General features: G+C 36.2%; 1 protein-coding gene across 8 annotated transcripts in view; it reads right to left on the reverse strand.

Annotated features, from left to right (window-relative positions):
• The window catches only part of APLF (aprataxin and PNKP like factor), a 118,924-nt gene that overhangs the window by 78,788 nt on the left and 17,958 nt on the right, over positions 1-22,178 (reverse strand). For all 8 annotated transcript variants that reach the window (XM_082426046.1, XM_082426053.1, XM_082426051.1 and 5 more), the window contains exon 3: positions 7,001-7,173. In XM_082426046.1, coding sequence (XP_082282172.1) covers positions 7,001-7,173 — 173 coding nt within the window. The remainder of the gene's footprint in view (positions 1-7,000; positions 7,174-22,178) is intronic.

Here is a 22,178-nt window from a genome sequence, read left to right on the forward strand (position 1 = left end):
CTCTCCACAACCTCACCAACACTTGTTATTATGTCTTTTTTACCATAGCTCTCCTACTGAACATGAAATGGTATCTCATTATGGCTCTGATTTGCATTTCATGTTGAGCATCTTTTCATGTGCTTATTGGCCAGTCAGGTATTTTCCCTGAAGAAATGTCTACTCAAATTTAGTATGCATTTTGAAATTGGGTTGTCTTTTTATTACTGTGTTGTAAAAGTTCTTTACATATTCTAGATAGAAGTCCCCTATCAGATATATGACTTGCAAATGTTTTCTCTCGTTCTGTGGGTTGTCTTTTCACTTTCTTGATGGTATCCTTAGAAGCAGAGAAGTTTTTAACTGTGATGAAGTCCAATTTATTTATTTTGTTTGCTTGTGCTTTTGGTGTTATATCTAAGAAATCATTGCCTAATCCAAGGTCACAAAAATTTATACTTGTGTTTTTTTCTAAGCATTTCATAGTTTTAGCTCTTATATTAGGTCTCTGGTCCATTTTAAGTTTATTTTTTCTATGTTGTGAGGTAGGAGTCTAACTTCATTCTTTTGCATTTGTCCCAGCACCACTTATTGAGAAGACTACTCTTTTCTCCATTTAAATGGTTTAGCACTCTTGTCGAAAATTAATTGGCCATAGTGTAAGGGTTTATTTCTGGACCCTCAACTGTATTCCACTGACTTGCATGTCTTTCTTCACACCAGTACTACACTGTCTTGATTACTGTAGCTTTGTAGCAGGTTTTGAAATTACGAAGTGTGAATCTTCCAACTCTTTTCTTCTTTTTAAAGATTGTTTTGGCAATTAAGTTATTCTTAACTCTTTTTAAACAGCTAGGTTTTTTAAATTAATTAATTAATTAATGGCTGTGTTGGGTCTTCGTTTCTGTGCAAGGGCTTTCTCTAGTTGTGGCAAGCGGGGGCCACTCTTCATCGCGGTGCGCAGGCCTCTCACTATCGCAGCCTCTCTTGTTGTGGAGCACAGGCTCCAGACGCGCAGGCTCAGTAATTGTGGGTCACGGGCCCAGCTGTTCCGCGGCATGTGGGATCTTCCCAGACCAGGGCTCGAACCCGTGTCCCCTGCATTGGCAGGCAGATTCTCAACCACTGCGCCACCAGGGAAGCCCCAAGTTATTCTTAACTCTTAAAAATATATTCCAAGTTATATTTAAATATAAGTTATATATTTTGTCTTTAACACAAAATGTACTACTAATATGTATGAGCTGGATCTAAAAGTAAGTTTTAAAATAATTATAAATGAATTGTCAACATGCACGCTTTCATATTCAATGGCATTTTCATCAACATTTTATTGTTTTGTCCTGTCCAAAATTAAAGTGATTAAAATTACCTATTTATATGGAATCTAAGTATTAAGAACTTTAACAATTTGAAAGAAAAAAGTAATTTGGTACAAAAGATTTACTTTCCTTTCCTCAACAGTGTTTTAAAGAAAATAGTCCCTCTAGAGAGAGAATGTTACACTTCCTTATCAGCAATGAAATTCAGATAAAGAAAATGTTATACAATATTTCATTCATGTATTCAAGAAACCAATGCCTGCTAAGCACCCACTACTGGGGAAGCAATAGGAATGGAAAATTAATGTTGGTCCTTCTATATGAAATACGTCAAAATTTAATTAGCTAAAATCTAAAACTTTTTTTTGGCTTTCTCTTACTTTGACTTCTCAAAAAAGTATGGATTTTAGTACTTCTCACAGAATAATTTCATAGAAACATATACAGAAAAGAGTGAAAAATGAACACACTAGAGCTGATATGTATAGACCCATATGCTGTCATTGAGTTCGTTATGAATGGGACTGATTTATTATACAGAATCTAAATACTACATGAAAAGCATGTTGACATGACTGAAGTGAGAACCTAAAGAAATGACAGGCTTTTGTACTGTTGTTTTGTTGTTCATATCTCTTTCTTAAATTCATAACTGGTTGGAAGAAAAAATTTACAATGATATCAGGGGTCCTTACAACTGACACAAAGCACATAGGTTTTCTTTTCTGTTCTTATTCAAATTTAAAAATATTTCAACATGTAAAAATATAGAGAGAATATATGTATTCTATCTACCTATCTATTAATATAAATACTTCTGTATCCACCACCCACATAGAAGCATTTTGTCATATTTGCTCCAGATTAATTATAAATACAATCAAAGCTTCCTGTGTCCAGCCTAAATCTTGTTCCTCTCCCTCTCATCCCTTCTTTGAAGGAAAATTATTCTGATTTTATTATTCACATGTGAATACTTTTACTGTATGTATATATCCATTACTTGTGTATATATATACACATATATATATTTTTTTATTATTATTATATCTATTATTCATGAAGTAATCCAAATAATCCATAATACACACGTATAATATGTAATATATATCTGTATACAAACAGTGTATGCTTTATATATTTGTAACCTTTTTGTTTGTTTTTTTCCTCAACATTACATTATGGAGATTTATCCACATTTTAACCTGGAGCTCTCTCTAGTTCATTCACTTTCACTCCATTTTAAAACTATGCCAAATTTATTTAGCCACTCCCCAAGTGTCTTCACTATTAGAATGACTGCTATAGTAAGCTTTCTTGTACAGTCAGGGAAGTCAGTAAGAGCTATAGTCCTAGTCAGCTTGTGTTTGAATTCTCTGCCACATATTAGTTATGAGACCTTGGGCAAGTCTCAAACCTTCTGTGTCTCAGTTTCCTAATCTGTAATATAGGGATTTTAACAGTACCTATTCCTTATAAAGATGGTTGTGAAGATTAAAAGGTTCATACATGTAAATCTTATACAACAGTACAACAGTGTTTTTATGAGGTATACACTGCAAAATGGAGCTAGTTCTAAAATATATGAGAATCCCAATAGTATCAAAAAATGTCTAAAATATATTTCAATACTTCCACAGTCTAAGACATGGTTCACTCCCCCTTGCTAGAGTATAGTAGCCTTTCTTTGTCTGAAGACCAGGCAGCTGCCTCCTAATGGTATGCCTGTCATGATGATACTTGCCTTCCTCAAGACCTGCCCTCCCACCCCTTGTGGCTTCTATTCCAATAACCAAGGTCAACTCATCATTACCTGACTAGAAAAGTACTGTCCCTACTTCAACCGGAAAGCAAATATTTACTAAAGAGCTACAGGACCTGGCTAATATGTACTGACAGAAACCAGAAGAGCATGCCCAAGAATAGATCTTGAAGATGCTAGAACAGGGGATGCAGAATAAAACTGGATAAAAAACACTGCCCTGCAACCTAGGATTTAAGGTACTGGCAAGGACATCTAGAGCCAGTCCTAATATACAGTTGAAATGGCTTGTTCATGCTTGGAAAAAGAATATGTTTACAGTAAATATGGTAGAAACAGAGAATGCCCTGGCATGATATTGAAAAGGGGGTCAATAGGCTCTAAGAGGTGGGCATGCTAAAATGGACTTATTACATGAGACTAGAGAATCCCCCACCTGACCATGTTCCCCAGAAGGGCCCAGAACACTCAGCTATAAGGTACACACTAGTGAGGCAGTGTTGAAGAGCTCAATGGTAACTGCCTCTATAGGTCAATGTTGATGGTAGGAGAGGCTGCCAAAAACAAGGCTCTTTAGCATCAATGGAGAGGACAGCATTCTAGAATTGTAGAGGCCAGGTGGTTAGCATTTAACCATCAGAGGCTAAGTGGACATTATTTGCATAACAGACAGCAAAGTTGTAATGGCACTGATCTATAAGCACCTTTAACAATGGCTATCCACCCAGCTGGAGATTACATTGCCCAGATTTCCTTGCAACTCCGTGTAGCCATGTGCCAAACAACCCGATCAAAATGAGGGCAGAAGACTTAAATAGGCATTTTTCCAAAGAAAACATACAGATTACTACCAGGAACATGAAAAGTTGCTTAACATCACTAATTATTAGAGAAATGCAAATCAAAACACCATGAGATATCACTTCACACCTGTCAGAATGGCTATCATCAAAAAGCGTACAAATAACAAGTGTTGGTGAGGATGCAGAGAAAAGGGAACCCTTGTGCACTGTTTAAGAATATAAATTGGTGCAGCCACTATGGAAAACACTACAGAGGTTCCTCAAAAAACTAAAAATAGAACTACCATATGATCCAGCAATTCCACTCCTGGCTACGTATCCGAGAAAAAAAACACTAATTCGAAAAGATACATGCACCCTGATGTTCATAGCAGCGCTATTTACAACAGCAAAGATATGGAAGCAGCCCAAGTGTCCATCAACAGATGAATGGCCTGTTGTTATACAAAGACACATACATATATATATATATATACACACACATACACACACGTACACACACACACACACACACACACACACAATGGAATATTACTCATCCATAAAAAAGAATAAAATTCTGCCATGTGCAACAATATGCAGGGACCTAGAGAGTTTTACATTAGTGAAATAAGTCAGACAGGGAAAGACAAATACTGTACATTATCACTTATACGTGGAATCTAAAAAATACAACAAATGAATGTATATAGCAAAACAGAAAGAGACTCACAGATATAGAAAACAAACTAGTGGATACCAGTAGGGAGAGGGAAGGGAGGATGGGCAAGATAGTGTTACGGGATTAAGAGATAAAAACTACGGTGAATAAAATGGATAAGCGAAAGGATATACTGTACAGCACAGGGAATTACAGCCATCTCTCAGTAATAACTTTGGATATACTGTACAGCACAGGGAATTACAGCCATCTCTCAGTAATAACTTTAAATGGAGTATAATCTATAAAAATACTGAATCACTATGCTGTACACCTGAAACTGATATAATATTATAAATCAAGTATAATTTTTAAAAAGACAGAGAATATATCCATCACCCCCAAAAAGTTCCCTTGTGGCCCCCCTTCCTAGTCAATCTGCCAGAAATAAACATTGATGGATTTTGGCCCCCTGTCAGTATAAATTAGTTTTCTTATAATAGAATATAATATAAATGTAATTATACAGTAGGTATTGTTTTGTGCCTTGCTTCCTCAGGGTTTTCTAAATAGACAATCATGTCATCTGCAAATAAAGACAGTTTTGCTTCTTTCTTTCCAGTATGATGCACTTTATTTCTTTTTCTTGCTTTACTGGACTGGCTAGGACCTCCAGTAAACATGGAATAGAAGTTGTGCAAATGGATATCTTTGTTTTGTTCCCAACTGTAGGGAGCGAACTTTTCAACACCCCACTATTAAGTATTTTTTTATAGGAAGGAAATTTCCTTCTTTTCCTAGTTTTCTCTAAGGTTTTTTTTAACAGGTATTAAATTTTTGTCACAATTGTTTTTAGGCATCTACTGGAATGACAGTTCTTTAATCTGTTAAGTGAATTTCACTGATTTTTTTTTAATATATACGATAAATTCACCTTGCATTTCTCAGACAAATTTCACTTGGTCATAGTGTATTAAAATCTATTTCACACATTGCTTGTTTTGACTTCTAAATATTTTGTTATGAGGAATGTGGGTTTGTATTTACTTTTCTTGTAATATTCTTGTCTGATTTCGGTATCAGGATTATGGAAGCCTCATACAATGAGTGGGGAAGTGTACTCTCTTCTATTTTGGAGAAAAAAGTATAATATTGTTATTATTTGTACCTTGTAAGTTTAAGAGAAATCACTAGTGAAGTTCCTTGCAGGAAATTCTTAAATTGGGAACTCAATTTCTTTAATGGACATATGATTCATCAGATTTTCTATTTCTTCCTGTATCAGTTTTGGTAAATTGCGTTTTTCAAGGAATGCATCCATTCATTTAGGCTATCAGTTTTACTGGCATAAAGTTTTAAATAATTATTTATTATTCTTTTAAGGTCTGCAGGATCAGTAGTGATATTGCCTCTTCCATTCCTGATATTGATAATTTGTGTTTTCCAGCTTTTTTTTCTTGGTAAGCCTTGTCAATTTTATCAATTTTATTAGTCTTTTCAGAAAACTAACTTTAGGCTTTGTTGATCTTCTTTGTTATTTGTCTATGTTCTATTTCGTTGATTTCTAGTCCTATTCTTCTTATTGTTTCCTTTTTTCTGTCTATTTTGGGATTAATTTACTCCTGTTTGTCTATCTTCTTAAAATAGAAGCAAAGGGCATCAGTTTTACCTCTTTCTTCTCTTCTAATATAGGCAATTAATATAAATTTCCCTCAAAGGACTACTTTAGATATATTTCACAAATGTTTTTGTTATGTTTTCAGTATTATTCTGGTCAAAATGTTTTCTAATTGCCCTTGTGATTTCTCTTGGATCCAGAGGTTACCTAGGTGTGTGTTGTTTAATTTCAAAACACTTGAAGATTTTCCTAGATATTGTATTTTTATTGATTTTTAAATTTAATACCAGTGCAATCAAAGAACACACTCTATATAATCTGTCCATCTACTTCTGTATGTCCAGTTTAAGTATTCTATAATTTAAAAGCTAAAACAAAGGCAAATAATCCTGCTAATGACTGCCTCAACAAAACTAGTGCATTAATTTCAATTTTATATCAGCTATTTATTGTAACCTCATTTCATCCGTTTCCCTATTCTATATTTTCTGTTATTCTTATAAGAAATAAGAGTTATACAAGTATAATCTAAAACAGAGGTTAATACCTTAAGAAAATTTTAAAAACTAAAAAAAAAGATTAAGAAAATGTAGTCAGTTTCAAATTAACTATCCTGGTTATTGTTAGATGCAAAATATATTCTAAACGCAATGGTAAAAGATACAACATATGGAAGCAATCACTATTGAGGCATAAGTTTCCAAAATCAAATGTTTTCTAGAAAAACACACACACACACACACACACACTCACCATGTAAGACCTATCGCCAATATAGTTGAATTCTAGAGTGGTTTCTACTGAAGCTTTTGTGGATGACTGAGGAATTAGATTACAGATACCATTACTTAATTGCATTTTATCAGGCAATCTTACCTTAAAGTGCATTCCATTTCCGTTTCAGAATGTGTAGACAAAACACGGAAAATGTATTTGTCAACTAATAAAGAAAAACTATCTCCAGGATTCAACCAGTGCCATAGATTTGTCTTCAATGGTAAGAGCTGGCTCTTCTCAGAAGACTGATAAAAGCATGGATTTGTATGTATCTAGCAAATTAAAGAAAAAGAATACAGTGATGTAGTAACTCAAAATCATGACAAAAATACAACTAAATACGAACTGATTCAACATTTGTGTCAAAACAATTCTAAGTATAAGCTTACACTTAAAAGTCTAATAAATCTGGCACTTCTAAGTATCATAATTATTATCTAAACGTAAAAAAAATAGTTGTAATATACCTCCCATTTCTCTAGGAATCAAAGAAAAAAGCAAAGTTATCAATTAACTGGTTAAAAGATACTTCTATTTTATTTGAGAGATGACTGGACATTGGAAAGAGAAACGTGAAAAATAATTATCAGTATGGAAACTGAGTCCCCCAGTTTTGATATCCAAAATTCACTAATCCCTTGAAAATTCTCTTCTGCTTCTTTTCCCCTAATAATTTCTTACTATGATTAAAAAATGAGAAACTATGGGAAGGAAATTCTTGATCAAATTTCTCAAGCAAACAACATACCTTTTTTCTTTACTCCTCACAGAGGAATCTTCTTATTTTGTTTAAATGAAATTCCCCTCTGAAGGTCATCATCCATATTCAAATCGCAAGAGGTAAATATATCTCAATGTCAAAACTATTACAACATCCCCTATTTTGAATTATGTTTCCACTGATTACCTCATGTTAGCAAAGATAATGAGAGCTGCCTCCATAATTAATACCTATTGAAAGGCATCTTAAAAATTCTAACTAAAATCAAGCTGAGTTTAGCCATCTCCAGAATAGCCTTCTTGTCATCTAAACCACTGGGTCTTTTAATAAGCTTTAGCATATACCAAAGCAATCCACATTAACGCAGATCTTCAGTTTTTTAAAAGAATTTTACGTAGAGCAACTCCCCCTACCACCCATTCATCTGTCTACTTCATCAGTTTAAACGACATTTTTTTTCTAGAGACATCAACCATCTCTCCATTTATAGCAAGGTAAATGTCACCCTGAGATTGGACATATGCCAACCATTCTCAGTTTTTCTATTTATACTTCATTAAAGTATCTTGAGATACAACTAAATTTTCACACATCAAAACCTTTTCTGATCCCAACCATTTAATATATCTATAGGTGTTAAGATATGTTTTATTCACCCTGAGTTTGAACAGACTAGAAATGAGTATAAATTCAGCAGGTAAAAACTTCTGTTCCTACTGTAAAAAATATTCATTATGGAAAAATTAAGGAAGCTTATAATAGTCCTCTTTTTAATGTATTTTGAAATTCTAGAAATGTATCAGTATTTTTTTTCTTTTTACCCCTCAAAAATTTTCTTTTCATTGGGAAACTTGGTTAAAATTTTTATTAAATATAGTTACTTTCATTTTTTAAAAATCTTAATCATTTATGGAATATAAACTAAGTAAGATATAAACAAGTCTAGAATATTGTTATAAAACATGAAGCAAATAATGTTGTTAAGTTAGGTAGACTACTTTGTATTATAATTTATTTTTCATTTGTTTTTATTTCTTAAAATGCCTATTTCTATGGAAAAAGAATAGGGTATTTCAAGGGTAAATACAAGATATTCTGATTTAGTTTCAATTATATATTAAAACACACCAAAATATCCACAAACTTTTATTGAACATCTACAACATTCTTTCATTCCATTCAAATGTCAAGCCCCAGATCATTTACCTCTGAAGTATCCCGAGTCCATCTCTCTTTAGCATTTGCAGTCACTGCCCTAGTTCAAGCTCTTACCCACTGCTTGCATTTCGTGCTTGTGCTAACATCACATCAAGTCTCCCTGATTTCCTTTACCTCACTGCTTCCTAAGTTATTTTTTTACATTTCCCTACATAAGGCCTCTGATGCTTCTCCAATATAAGCAAAGCATAGCAGTGAAAGCTCTTCATAAATCTACAGTGGTTTGCAACCTCATCTCTCACCTTCATACACTAAAATCTTCACCCTATACATACAATCTTTGATCCAATCATTGAGACCTACTCAAAAATGCTCTTTTGTTTACTACAGCCTCAGTAATGTCTTATCTCACCCCACCTTTCTGCTTGAACTATTGGAACCAGTCCCTATCAGTTCAAAGATTACTATAGTCATCTGATAAATCACCACTAGACTCCAAGGTCCATGGGTGCAGATAACTACCTAACACAGTTCTAACAGTCTATGATTAAAATGACTACAGAAGTCTCTAGCAGCAGGAAGAATCAATGATATTTCAGCTGTCAGTCATTAGTGAATAATCTCAGGAACGGTTCCAAATAGTTTACTATAAGAAGTGAGGCTTGAAGTCTAATGTACTTAATAAAAATGCTACCTGTTGAGTCACTTAAATAGATTCACCCCTAAAACTTTGTAACTGCATTCTCTATATCATATTACATGACTTTTAAAAATTATAAATGGTACAATTAGGTAAACTAAATTTTAAACAGAATCCACTTTCATCTGCCAAAAAGCTCCTGGTAGCAAGCAGCTCAGCACATGGGCTCACTGGCTTTCAAAATCCCAAGAAAATCACAAAAGTAACTTCAGTTGTCACTTCACATGACTTCATCTGATCAAACTTCATCTGATCAAACACCATAATATACTTTCTTTAAAAAAATTATTTATTTATTTTCACTGGATGACTTGAATAATATATATATATATTTTATACAGCAGGTTCTCATTAGTCATCCATTTTATACACATCAGTGTATACATGTCAATCCCAATCGCCCAATTCATCACACCACCATCCCCACCCCCCACCGCTGCCCCCCCTTGGTGTCTGTACGTTTGTTCTCTACATCTGTGTCTCAATTTCTGCCCTGCAAACCAGTTCATTTGTACCATTTTTCTAGGTTCCACATATGTGCGTTAATATACGATATTTGTTTTTCTCTTTCTGACTTACTTCACTCTGTATGACAGTCTCTAGATCCATCCATGTCTCAACAAATAACCCAATTTCGCTCTTTTTTATGGCTGAGTAATATGCCATTGTATATATGTACCACATCTTCCTTATCAATTCATCTGTCGATGGGCATTTAGGTTGCTTCCATGACCTGGCTATTGTAAATAGTGCTGCAATGAACACTGGGGTGCATGTGTCTTTTTGAATTATGGTTTTCTCTGGGTATATGCCCAGTAGTGGGATTGCTGGATCACACGGTAATTCTATGTTTAGTTTTTTAAGGAACCTCCATACTGTTCTCCATAGTGGCTGTATCAATTTACATTCCCACCAACAGTGCAAGAGGGTTCCCTTTTCTCCACACCCTCTCCAGCATTTGTTGTTTGTAGATTTTCTGATGATGCCCATTCTAACTGGTGTGAGGTGATACCTCATTGTAGTTTTGATTTGCATTTCTCTAATAATTAGTGATGTTGAGCAGCTTTTCATGTGCTTCTTGGCCATCTGTATGTCTTCTTTGGAGAAATGTCTATTTAGGTCTTCTGCCCATTTTTGGATTGGGTTGTTTGTTTATTTCATATTGAGCTCCATGAGCTGTTTATATATTTTGGAGATTAATCCTTTGTCCGTTGATTCGTTTGCAAATATTTTCTCCCATTCTGAGGGCTGTCTTTTCATCTTGTTTATGGTTTCCTTTGCTGTGCAAAAGCTTTGAAGTTTCATTAGGTCCCATTTGTTTATTTTTGTTTTTATTTCCATTTCTCTAGGAAGTGGATCAAAAAAGATCTTGCTGTGATTTATGTCAAAGAGTGTTCTTCCTATGTTTTCCTCTAAGAGTTTTATAGTGTCTGGCCTTACGTTTAGGTCTCTAATCCATTTTGAGTTTATTTTTGTGTATGGTGCTAGGGAGTGTTCTAATTTCATACTTTTACATGTACCTGTCCAGTTTTCCCAGCACCACTTTTGAAGAGCCTGTCTTTTCTCCATTGTATGGCCTTGCCTCCTTTGTCGTAGATTAGTTGACCATAGGTGTGTGGGCTTATCTCTGGGCTTTCTATCTTGTTCCATTGATCTATGTTTCTGTTTTTGTGCCAGTACCATATTGTCTTGATTACTGTAGCTTTGTAGTATAGTCTGAAGTCAGGGAGTCTGATTCCTCCAGCTCTGTTTTTTTCCCTCAAGACCACTTTGGCTATTCGGAGTCTTTTGTGTCTCCATACAAATTTTAAGATTTCTTGTTCTAGTTCCGTAAAAAATGCCATTGGTAATTTGATAGGGATAGCATTGAATCTGTAGATTGCTTTGGGTAGTATAGTCATTTTCACAATATTGATTCTTCCAATCCAAGAACATACCATAATATACTTTTAAATTAACCACAGAATCATGGAATTTGGGGAAAGGAACCAAAAACTACTTAGCTAAATTAGGAAAGAAAATGACTACATTTTAGAAGCTAAACCATCCAAACAGTACATTTAACCAAGGCCTGGGGCAGGCTGGTGAGACTAATACAGAATAGGGAATATTAAAGCAAAAGCTGCCAGGAAAATAAGCACTGTTACCTACATGCTCAAATTAAAGAAATAGAAAAAAAAAGACAATTCTGAAAGCTGCAATGAATATAATCTATCTAGTTCTGGCAATTAAAATTCATGAGGAGGGGCTTCGCTGGTGGCGCAGTGGTTGAGAGTCTGCCTGCCAGTGCAGAGGACACGGGTTCGAGCCCTGGTCTGGGAAGATCCCACATGCCGTGGAGCAACTAGGCCCGTGGGCCACAACTACTGAGCCTGCGCGTCTGGAGCCTGTGCTCCGCAACAAGAGAGGCCGCGATAATGAGAGGCCCGCGCACCGCGATGAAGAGTGGCCCCCACTTGCCGCAACTAGAGAAGGCCCTCGCACAGAAACGAAGACCCAACACAGCCATAAATAAATAAATAAATAAATAAAAATTAAAAAAAAAAAAATACTTGCCAAAAAAAAAAAAAAAAAAAATTCATGAGGATCTGGCCTTAAGTCTTTCCTAGGTGTTTCTGCAATTGGAAACATTTCTGTTTCCTTTAAGTCTGTGTTAAAAGAAAGCAGTAAACTAAAATTTGGAGAGGAAGGGTAGAATAGAAATTAAAAACAGAGGCTATATAAATTTGGTAGGCAATTATTTCATTGGTCAGTCATTTTATAAACTATATTAATATAAAATTTTATAAGCAAGATGGCATAAGAACAGAGATGCAGTGTAATTTATGCAACATCATATTCCTAAAAAGACCTGTGAATGTTTGATTTTTTTTTAAGTTATAATTGAAATGTAATGTTTAGAAACCTTCATTATGTTATCAGCCACCCCTAATTTATCTCTCAGTGTGGCTCTCTGGCATATGGCTAGAGCTTTTGAGTGTTTTTGCACGTTGCTAGCTTGGAAATGCTCCCTGTTACTCCTCAGCCTTTTAAGTGAAGCCTCCCCTTCCTTGGGTATATGCCATGGTCACCAGTGAGGAATGGTGGGTAGCAGGAAGGACAAGAGTCAAAACAGGAATATACATATCTTCTGCCTGAACCCTGAATATTTTCTAAATGAAGTTCCCTTCTTACAGGCTAAGAGAAGACCATGTTCTTATTCATGAGTATTTTAAAGATTCAAATGAATCTCTAAACAATATTAAATAATGATATAGTCCTAAGTTTATAAAAGCTAAGATGTTAAATACAAAGGCATAAAATTGTAAGAGAAGAAAAGGTAAAATACTTAAGAAAGGAAACTGATTACATTTCTTTAAAAAGACATCACAAACCCAAAGTCAAGAAAACAGTCAGTTTGAGTATTTTTTCCTCAGCTGAAAGCACTTAATATTTAAAAGATAGGTGGTTAAATATTAGGCATTTAGCAAATCATCCACAAAGAAAGTGGACCAATATGTGTGGTCCGTGATCATCTTTTTCTTTTCCTAAAAATGTTCATACAGGAGATCCCAGAACTAAGAGCAAAAATGACATCTCAAGAAATCTATGTTCACTCCTAAAACTCACATCTAAATAAATATTACTCATTGAGTAAGCTCTTTAAAAAAATCTATGTCAAACTATATACACTCCAACTAAAAAGCCACACATACAAGAAGTCCAAAACGTTGTTTCTTAAGTTATAAAATAGACAAAAATTTATCAAAAAGGAGAAGACAGACACAACATTTGGAATGAAAACAATGACATAAGTACACATAAAATAAAACTTTTGAAAAATAATAGAATACTATAAATACTTTATTCCAATATATGTGTGAACATGGCCAAAACTGACAACTGTCTTAAAGAATATACACAACGGACTTTTAAAAAGAAAATGGGAAAAAGCAGCCCTGTTATTCCGTGTCACCAGAAGAGAAACATCAAGAGCTCTGAGAGTTCCTTTATGTAGAAGTCTCAGCCTGCCCCATAGGGGAGGCAACCTGGTGCCCAGCAGTATGTGACCAGGTGATACTCAAAATGCATTAATGGATTCAGGGAGCCAAAAACCAAGTATTTTTATCACAGAGGAAAAGCTTGATTTACAAGGTTTTTACTGAGAAGAGACCTTCAAGATGGAGGAGGAGTAAGACGTGGAGATCACCTTCCTCCCCACAAATACATCAGAAATACATCTAAATGTGGAACAACTCCTACAGAACACCTACTGAACACTGGCAGAAGACCTCAGGCTTCCCAAAAGGCAAGAAACTCCCCACGTACCTGGGTAGGGCAAAAGAAAAAACAAAAAACAGAGACAAAAGAATAGGGATGGGACCTGCACCTCTGGGAGGGAGCTGTGAAGCAGGAAAAGTTTCCACACACTAGGAAGGCCTTCGCGGGTGGAGACGGGGGGCGGGGGGTGGCAGGGGGGAAGCTCTGGAGCCATGGAGGAGAACGCAGCAACAGGGATGCAGAGGGCAAAGCGGAGAGATTCCCGCACAGAGGATCACTGCCGACCAGCACTCACCAGCCCAAGAGGCTTGTCTGCTCACCCGCCGGGGAGGGCGGGGGCTGGGAGCTGAGGCTTGGGCTTCGGAGGTCAGATCCCAGAGAGAGGACTGGGGTTGGCTGCGTGAACACAGCCTGAAGGGGGCCAGTGCACCACAGCTAGCCGGGAGGGAGTCTGGGAAAAAGTCTGGACCCGCCACAGAGGCAAGAGACCATTGTTTCGGGATGCGCGAGGAGAGGGTATTCAGAGCACCGCCTAAACGAGCTCCAGAGACGGGCACGAGCCGCGGCTATCAGCGCGGACACCAGAGACGGGCATGAGATGCTAAGGCTGCTGCTGCAGCCATCAAAAAGGCTGTGTGCAAGCACAGGTCACTCTCCACACCTCCTCTCCCGGGAGCCTGTGCAGCCCACCACTGCCAGGGTCCCGTGATCCAGGGACAACTCCCCGGGAGAACACACGGCATGCCTCAGGCTGGTGCAACGTCATGCCTGCCTCGGCTGCCGCAGGCTCGCCCCACATTCCATACCCCTCCCTCCCCCTGGCCTGAGTGAGCCAGAGCCCCCTAATCAGCTGCTCCTTTAACCCCGTCCTGTCTGGGTGGGGAACAGACGCCCTCAGGCGACCTACATGCAGAGGCGGGGCCAAATCCAAAGCTGAACCCCAGGAGCTATGCGAACAAAGAAGAGAAAGGAAAATCTCTCCCAGCAGCCTCAGGAGCAGTGGATTAAATCTCCACAATCAACTTGATGTACCCTGCATCTGTGGAATACCTGAATAGAAAACAAATCATCAAATCATCCCAAACTGAGGAGGTGGACTTTGGGAGCAACTGTAGACTTGCGGTTTGCTTTCTGCATCTAATTTGTTTCTGGTTTTATGTTTATCTTACTTTTGTATTCAGAGTTTATTATCATTGGTAGATTTGTTTACTGATTTGGTTGCTCTCTTCCTTTTTTCTTTAATATATATATATTCTGTTTTCCTTTTTTTCTTTTTGTGAGTGTGTACATATATGCTCCTTTGTGTGATTTTGTCTGTATAGCTTTGCATTTACCATTTTTCCTAGGGTTCTATCTGTTTTTGTTTTGTTTTGTTTTTTGTATAGTTTTAAGCACTTGTTATCATTGGTGGATTTGTTTTTTGGTTTGCTTGCTCTCTTCTTTCTTTTTTTTCTTTATTACTTTAAATTTTTTTTATTTTTAATATTTTAAAATATTTTTTATTTTACTAACTTTATTTTATTCCTTCCTCCCTCCCTCCCTCCCTTCCTTCCTTCCTTCCTTCCTGTGCTCCGGCCAGGTGTCAGGCCTGTGCCCCTGAGGTGGCAGAGCCGAGTTCAGCACATTGGTCGACCAAAGACCTCCCAGCACCACGTAATATCAAACGGCAAAACCTCTCTCAGAGATCTCCATCTCAATGCTAAGACCCAGCTCCACTCAACGACCAGCAAGCTACATTGCTGGACACCCTATGCCAAACAACTAGCAAGACAGGAACACAACCCCATCCATTAGCAGAGAGGCTGCCTAAAATCATACTAAGGTCACAGACACCCCAAAACACACCATGGGACGCAGTCCTCCCTACCAGAAAGACAAGATCCAGCCTCATCCACCAGAACACAGGCACTAGTCCCTTCCACCAGGAAGCCTACACAAGCCACTGAACCAACCTTAGCCACTGGGGGCAGACACCAAAAACAAGAGGAACTACGAACCTGCAGCCTGCGAAAAGGAGACCATAAACACAGTAAGGTAAGCAAAATGAGAAGACAGAGAAATACACAGCAGGTCAAGGAGCAAGGTAAAAACCCACCAGACCAAACAAATGAAGAGGAAATAGGCAGTCTACCTGAAAAAGAATTCAGACTAATGATAGTAAAGATTATCCAAAATCTTGGAAATACAATGGAGAAAATACAAAAAACGTTTAACAAGGACCTAGAAGAACTACAGAGCAAACAAACAATGATGAACACCACAATAAATGAAATTAAAAATTCTCTAGAGGGAATCAATAGCAGAATAGCTGAGGCAGAAAAACGGATAAGTGACCTGGAAGATAAAACAGTGGAACTAACTAACACAGAGCAGAATAAAGAAAAAAGAAAGAAAAGAATTGAGGACAGTCTCAGAGACCTCTGGGACAACATTAAATGCACCAACATTCGAATTATAGGGGTCCCAGAAGAAGAAGAGAAAAAGAAAGGGACTGAGAAAATATTTGAAGATATTATAGGTGAAAACTTCCCTAATATGGGTAAAGAAATAGTCAGTCAAGTCCAGGAAGCGCAGAGAGTCCCATGTAGGAAAATCCAAGGAGAAACATGCCAAGACACATATTAATCAAACTATCAAAAATTAAATACAAAGAAAAAATGTTAAAAGCAGCAAGGGGAAAACAACAAATAACATACAAGGGAATCCCCATAAGGTTAACAGCTTATCTTTCAGCAGAAACTCTGCAAGCCAGAAGGGAGTGGCAGGACATATGGAAGTGATGAAAGGGAAAAACCTACAACTAAGATTACTCCACCCAGCAAGGATCTCATTCAGATTCGATGGAGAAATTCAAACCTTTATAGAAAAGCAAAAGCCAAGAGAATTCAGCACCACCAAACCAGCTCTACAACAAATGCTAAAGGAACTTCTCTAAGTGGGAAACACAAGAGAAGGAAAAGACCTACAAAAACAAACCCAAAACAATTAAGAAAATGGTAATAGGAACACAAATATTGATAATTACCTTAAATGTAAGTGGATTAAATGCTCCAACCAAAAGACTGGCTGAATGGATACAAAAACAAGACCCGTATATATGCTGTCTACAAGACAGCCAATTCAGACAAGGGACACACACAGACTGAAAGGGAGGGGATGGAAAAAGATATTCCATGCAAATGGAAATCAAAAGAAACGTGGAGTAGCAATTCTCATATCAGACAAAATGACTTTAAAATAAAGACTATTACAAGAGACAAAGAGGGACACTGCATAATGATCAAGGGATCAATCCAAGAAGAAGATATAACAATTCTAACTATTTATACACCCAACATAGGAGCACCTCAATACATAAGGCAAATGCTAACAGCCATAAAAGGGGAAATCGACAGTAACACAACCATAGTAGGGGACTTTAACAACCCACTTTCACCAATGAAGAGATCATCCAAAATGAAAATAAAAAAGGAAACACAAGCTTTAAATGATACATTAAACAAGATGGACTTAATTGATATTTATAGGCCATTCCGTCCAAAAACAACAGAATACACTTTCTTCTCAAGTGCTCATGGAACAATCTCCAGGATAGATCATATCTTGGGTCACAAATCAAGCCTTGGTAAATTAAAGAAAACTGAAATCATATCAAATATCTTTTCTGACCACAATGCTATGAGACTAGATATCAATTACAGGAAAATATTTGTAAAAAATACAAACACATGGAAGCTAAACAATACACTACTAAATAACCAAGAGAACACTGAAGAAATCAAAGAGGAAATCAAAACATACCTAGAAACAAATGACAATGAAAACACTAAGACCCAAAACCTATGGGATGCAGCAAAAGCAGTTCTAAGAGGGACGTTCATAGCAATACAACCCTACCTCAAGAAATGAGAACCATCTCCAATACACAACCTAACCTTACACCTAAAGCAATTAGAGAAAGAAGAACAAAAAAAAAAAAAACCCCAAAGGTAGCAGAAGGAAAGAAATCATAAAAATCAGATCAGAAATAAATGAAAAAGAAATGAAGGAAACAACTGCAAAGATCAATAAAACTAAAAGCTGGTTCTTTGAGAAATAAACAAAATTGATAAACCATTAGCCAGACTCATCAAGAAAAAAAGGGAGAAGACTCAAATCAATAGAATTAGAAATGAAAAAGGAGAAGTAACAACTGACACTGCAGACATACAAAGGATCATGAGAGATTACTTCAACCAACTATATGCCTAAAATGGACAACTGGAAGAAATCGACAAATTCTTAGAAAAGCACAACCTTCTGAGACTGAACCAGGAAGAAATAGAAAATATAAACAAACCAATCACAAGCACTGAAATTGAGACTGTAATTAAAAAATCTTCCAACAAACAAAAGCTGAGGACCAGATAGCTTCACAGGCAAATTCGATCAAACATTTAGAGAAGAGCTAACACCTACCCTTCGCAAACTCTTCCAAAATATAGCAGAGGGAGGAACACTCCCAAACTCATTCTATGAGGCCACCATCACCCTGATACCGAAACCAGACAAAGATGTCACAAAGAAAGAAAACTACAGGCCAATATCACTGATGAACATCGATGAAAAAACCCTCAACAAAATACTAGCAAACAGAATCCAACAGTACATTAAAAGGATCATACACCATGATCAAGTGGGGTTTATCCCAGGAATGCAAGGATTCTTCAATATACACAAATCAGTCAATGTGATAAACCATATTAACAAATTGAAGGAGAAAAACCATATGATCATCTCAATAGATGCAGAAAAAGCTTTCGACAAAATTCAACACCAATTTATGATAAAAATCTTCCAGAAGGTAGGCATAGAGGGAACTTACCTCAACATAATAAAGGCCATAGATGACAAACCCACAGCAAACATCATTTTCAATGGTGAAAAACTGAAACCATTTCCTCCAAGATCAGGAAAAAGACAAGGTTGTCCACTATCACCACTATTATTCAACATAGTTTTGGAAGTTTTAGCCACAGCAATCAGAGAAGAAAGAGAAATAAAAGGAATCCAAATTGGAAAAGAAGAAGTAAAGCCATCACTTTTACAGATGACATGATACTATACATAGAGAATCCTAAAGATGCTACCAGAAACCTACTAGAGCTAACCACTGAATTTGGTAAAGTCACAGGATACAAAATTAATGCAAGAAATTTCTTGCATTCCTATACACTAACAATGAAAAATCTGAAAGAGAAATTAAGGGAACACCCCCATTTACCATTGCAACAAAAAGAATAAAATATCTAGGAATAAACCTACGTAAGGAGACAACACACCTGTATGCAGAAAACTATAAGACAATGATGAAAGAAATTAAAGATGATACAAACAGATGGAGAGATAACCATGTTCTTGGATTGGAAGAATCAACATTGTGAAAATGACTATACTACCCAAAGCAATCTACAGATTCAATGCAATCCCTATCAAACTACCACTGGCATTTTTCAAAGAACTAGAACAAAAAATTTCACAGTTTGTATGGAAACACAAAAGACCCCGAATAGCCAAAGCAATCTTGAGAAAGAAAAACGGAGCTGGAGGAATCAGGCTTCCTGACTTCAGACTATACTACAAAGCTACAGTAATCAAGATAGTATGGTACTGGCACAAAAACAGAAACATAGATCAATGGAACAGGATAGAAAGCCCAGAGATAAACCCACGCACATATGGTCACCTCATTTTTGATAAAGGAGGAAAGAATATACAATGGAGAAAAGACAGCCTCTTCAATAAATGGTGCTGGGAAAACTGGACAGCTACATGTAAAAGAATGAAATTAGAATACTCCCTAACACCATACGCAAAAATAAACTAAAATGGATTACAGACCTAAATGTAAGGCCAGACACCATCACACTCTAAGAGGAAAACATAGGCAGAACACTCTATGACATATATCACAGCAAGATCCTTTTTGACTCACCTCCTAGAGAAATGGAAATAAAAACAAAAATAAACAAATGGGACCTAATGAAACTTAAAAGCTTTTGCACAGCAAAGGAAACCATAAACAAGACCAAAAGACAACCCTCAGGATGGGAGATAATATTTGCAAGTGAAGCAACTGACAAAGGATTAATCTCCAAAATTTACAATCAGCTCATGCAGCTCAATATCAAAAAAAGAAACAACCCAATCCAAAAATGAGCAGAAGACCTAAATAGACATTTCTCCAAAGAAGATATAGAGATTGCCAAAAACACATGAAAGGATGCTCAACAACACTAATCATTAGAGAAATGCAAATCAAAACTACAATGAGATATCATCTCACACCGGTCAGAATGGCCATCATCAAAAAAATCTACAAACAATAAATGCTGGAGAGGGTGTGGAGAAAAGGGAACCCTCTTGCACTGTTGGTGGGAATGTAAATTGATACAGCCACTATGGAGAACAGTATGAAGGTTCCTTAAAACACTAAAAATAGAACTATCATACGATCCAGCAATCCCACTACTAGGCATATGCCCTGAGAAAACCATAATTCAAAAAGAGTTATGTACCACAATGTTCATTACAGCTCTATTTACAATAGCCAGGACATGGAAGCAACCTTAGTGTCCATCAACAGATGAATGGATAAAGAAGATGTGGCACATGTATACAATGGAATATTACTCAACCATAAAAAGGAACGAAACTGAGTTATTTGTAGTGAGGTGGATGGACCTAGAGTCTGTCATACAGAGTGAAGTAAGTCAGAAAGAGAAAAACAAATACTGTATGCTAACACATATATATGGAATCTAAAAAAAAAGAAAAAGAAAAAAGAAAAAAAAATGGTCAGAAGAACCTAGGGGCAAGACGGTAATAAAGATGCAGACCTACTAGAGAATGGACTTGAGGATACGGGGAGGGGGAAGGGTAAGCTAGGACAAAATGAGAGAGTGGCATGGACATATATACACTACCAAACGTAAAATAGATAGCTAGTGGGAAGCAGCCACATAGCACAGGGAGATCAGCTCGGTGCTTTGTGACCACCTAGAGGGGTGGGATAGGGAGGGTGGGAGGGAGGGAGATGCAAGAGGGAAGAGATAAGAGAACATATGTATATGTATAACTGATTCACTTTGTTATAAAGCAGAAACTAACACACCATTGTAAAGCAATTATACTCCAATAAAGATGTTAAAAAAAAAAAAAAAAAGAAATGGTGTAAAGGATGCATTATCCCTGAAGGACTAGAACTAAAATACAAATCAATTTTCTATAGCTTTCTCTTGGAATTATCATTAAACATTAAACAAAGATTGATGTATACCGAAAAAAAGAGCTCCTCTTATTCTGTGTTTTTTTAATTTGGAAAGCATTTTTTTTTAAAACAAAATGAGTTGTGGAAAAGCTATTTTAGTATTTTATAGCTGTTCTACAAGTGCACCCATAATTTCATGGGAAGCAAAACAATCACAACTCAGAAATTTCATTGTGCAAAGAAAAGATACAATCACCCAAAGCTGCATATTTTGAGAATCAATACCAAATGGCAAAAAATACATTATCTTTTGCAATTTATACACAGTTATAGAACTACTCTCTCAATCATCCAACAACCAAACAGTAAGTTTTTATTAAAATGAAATAAAAGCATTGACAGCTATGAATTCACCCTGATGACATAACTAACCACTGGTGATACAGTCATTTACAAAGAACATCATCATTTTGCCTTTAGAATGCATTTCTCCCTGCTGATACCAGACTGTACGTTAAATTTAAACGACACACAAAAAAGCTAACATCATCTCCTCATGAGCTAATATTATCTCCTCATGCACTATTTCCAAGAACTGCTAAGAGCTAGAGCCTTTTCTAAAGGGAAATATTAGAGCAGGAAAAAAAGACATATTCATCCAATTTAAAAGCCCAACTTAGTTACTGCCCTAATTGCATTCATCTATCATTGTCAAAGCTACTTTTTTATTTACTTAGATTTCTAATTAGAGGGAAAGCAAAAAAAGATTTAATTACTTAAACATAAAGTGGAGTATACAGCATACAGAAGGGGTCATCAAAACAAAATATCTGCTATATTTATTTATATAATTTTACAAGGTTTTTTAAACTAAATCTTCTCTCTCAACACTTTATTACAGTTGTATATATAATTTGCTTTAGCAGATCAAATAATTTGTGATTGACTAGAACAGAGAATAAGTGATATTTAGCACACATTATGATAAAATGAATAAACTGGAAGTTATTTGTCCATCTCATACTCATTATTTCTCATCTTAAACTTCCATTAACAAAGTCAGTGTTAGAATTCCTCTAAACTTCTCTAAATTGCACCTTGAAGGTGCAGCTACAATAAGATGCTGATTAAATAAATAAATCTATTTCAAGGGGATAGGTATTTTATTGAAACTATATTAAGATAAACA

Source organism: Balaenoptera physalus, assembly GCF_965194825.1.
Source record: "Balaenoptera physalus genome assembly, chromosome: 15".
Lineage (NCBI taxonomy): Eukaryota > Metazoa > Chordata > Mammalia > Artiodactyla > Balaenopteridae > Balaenoptera > Balaenoptera physalus.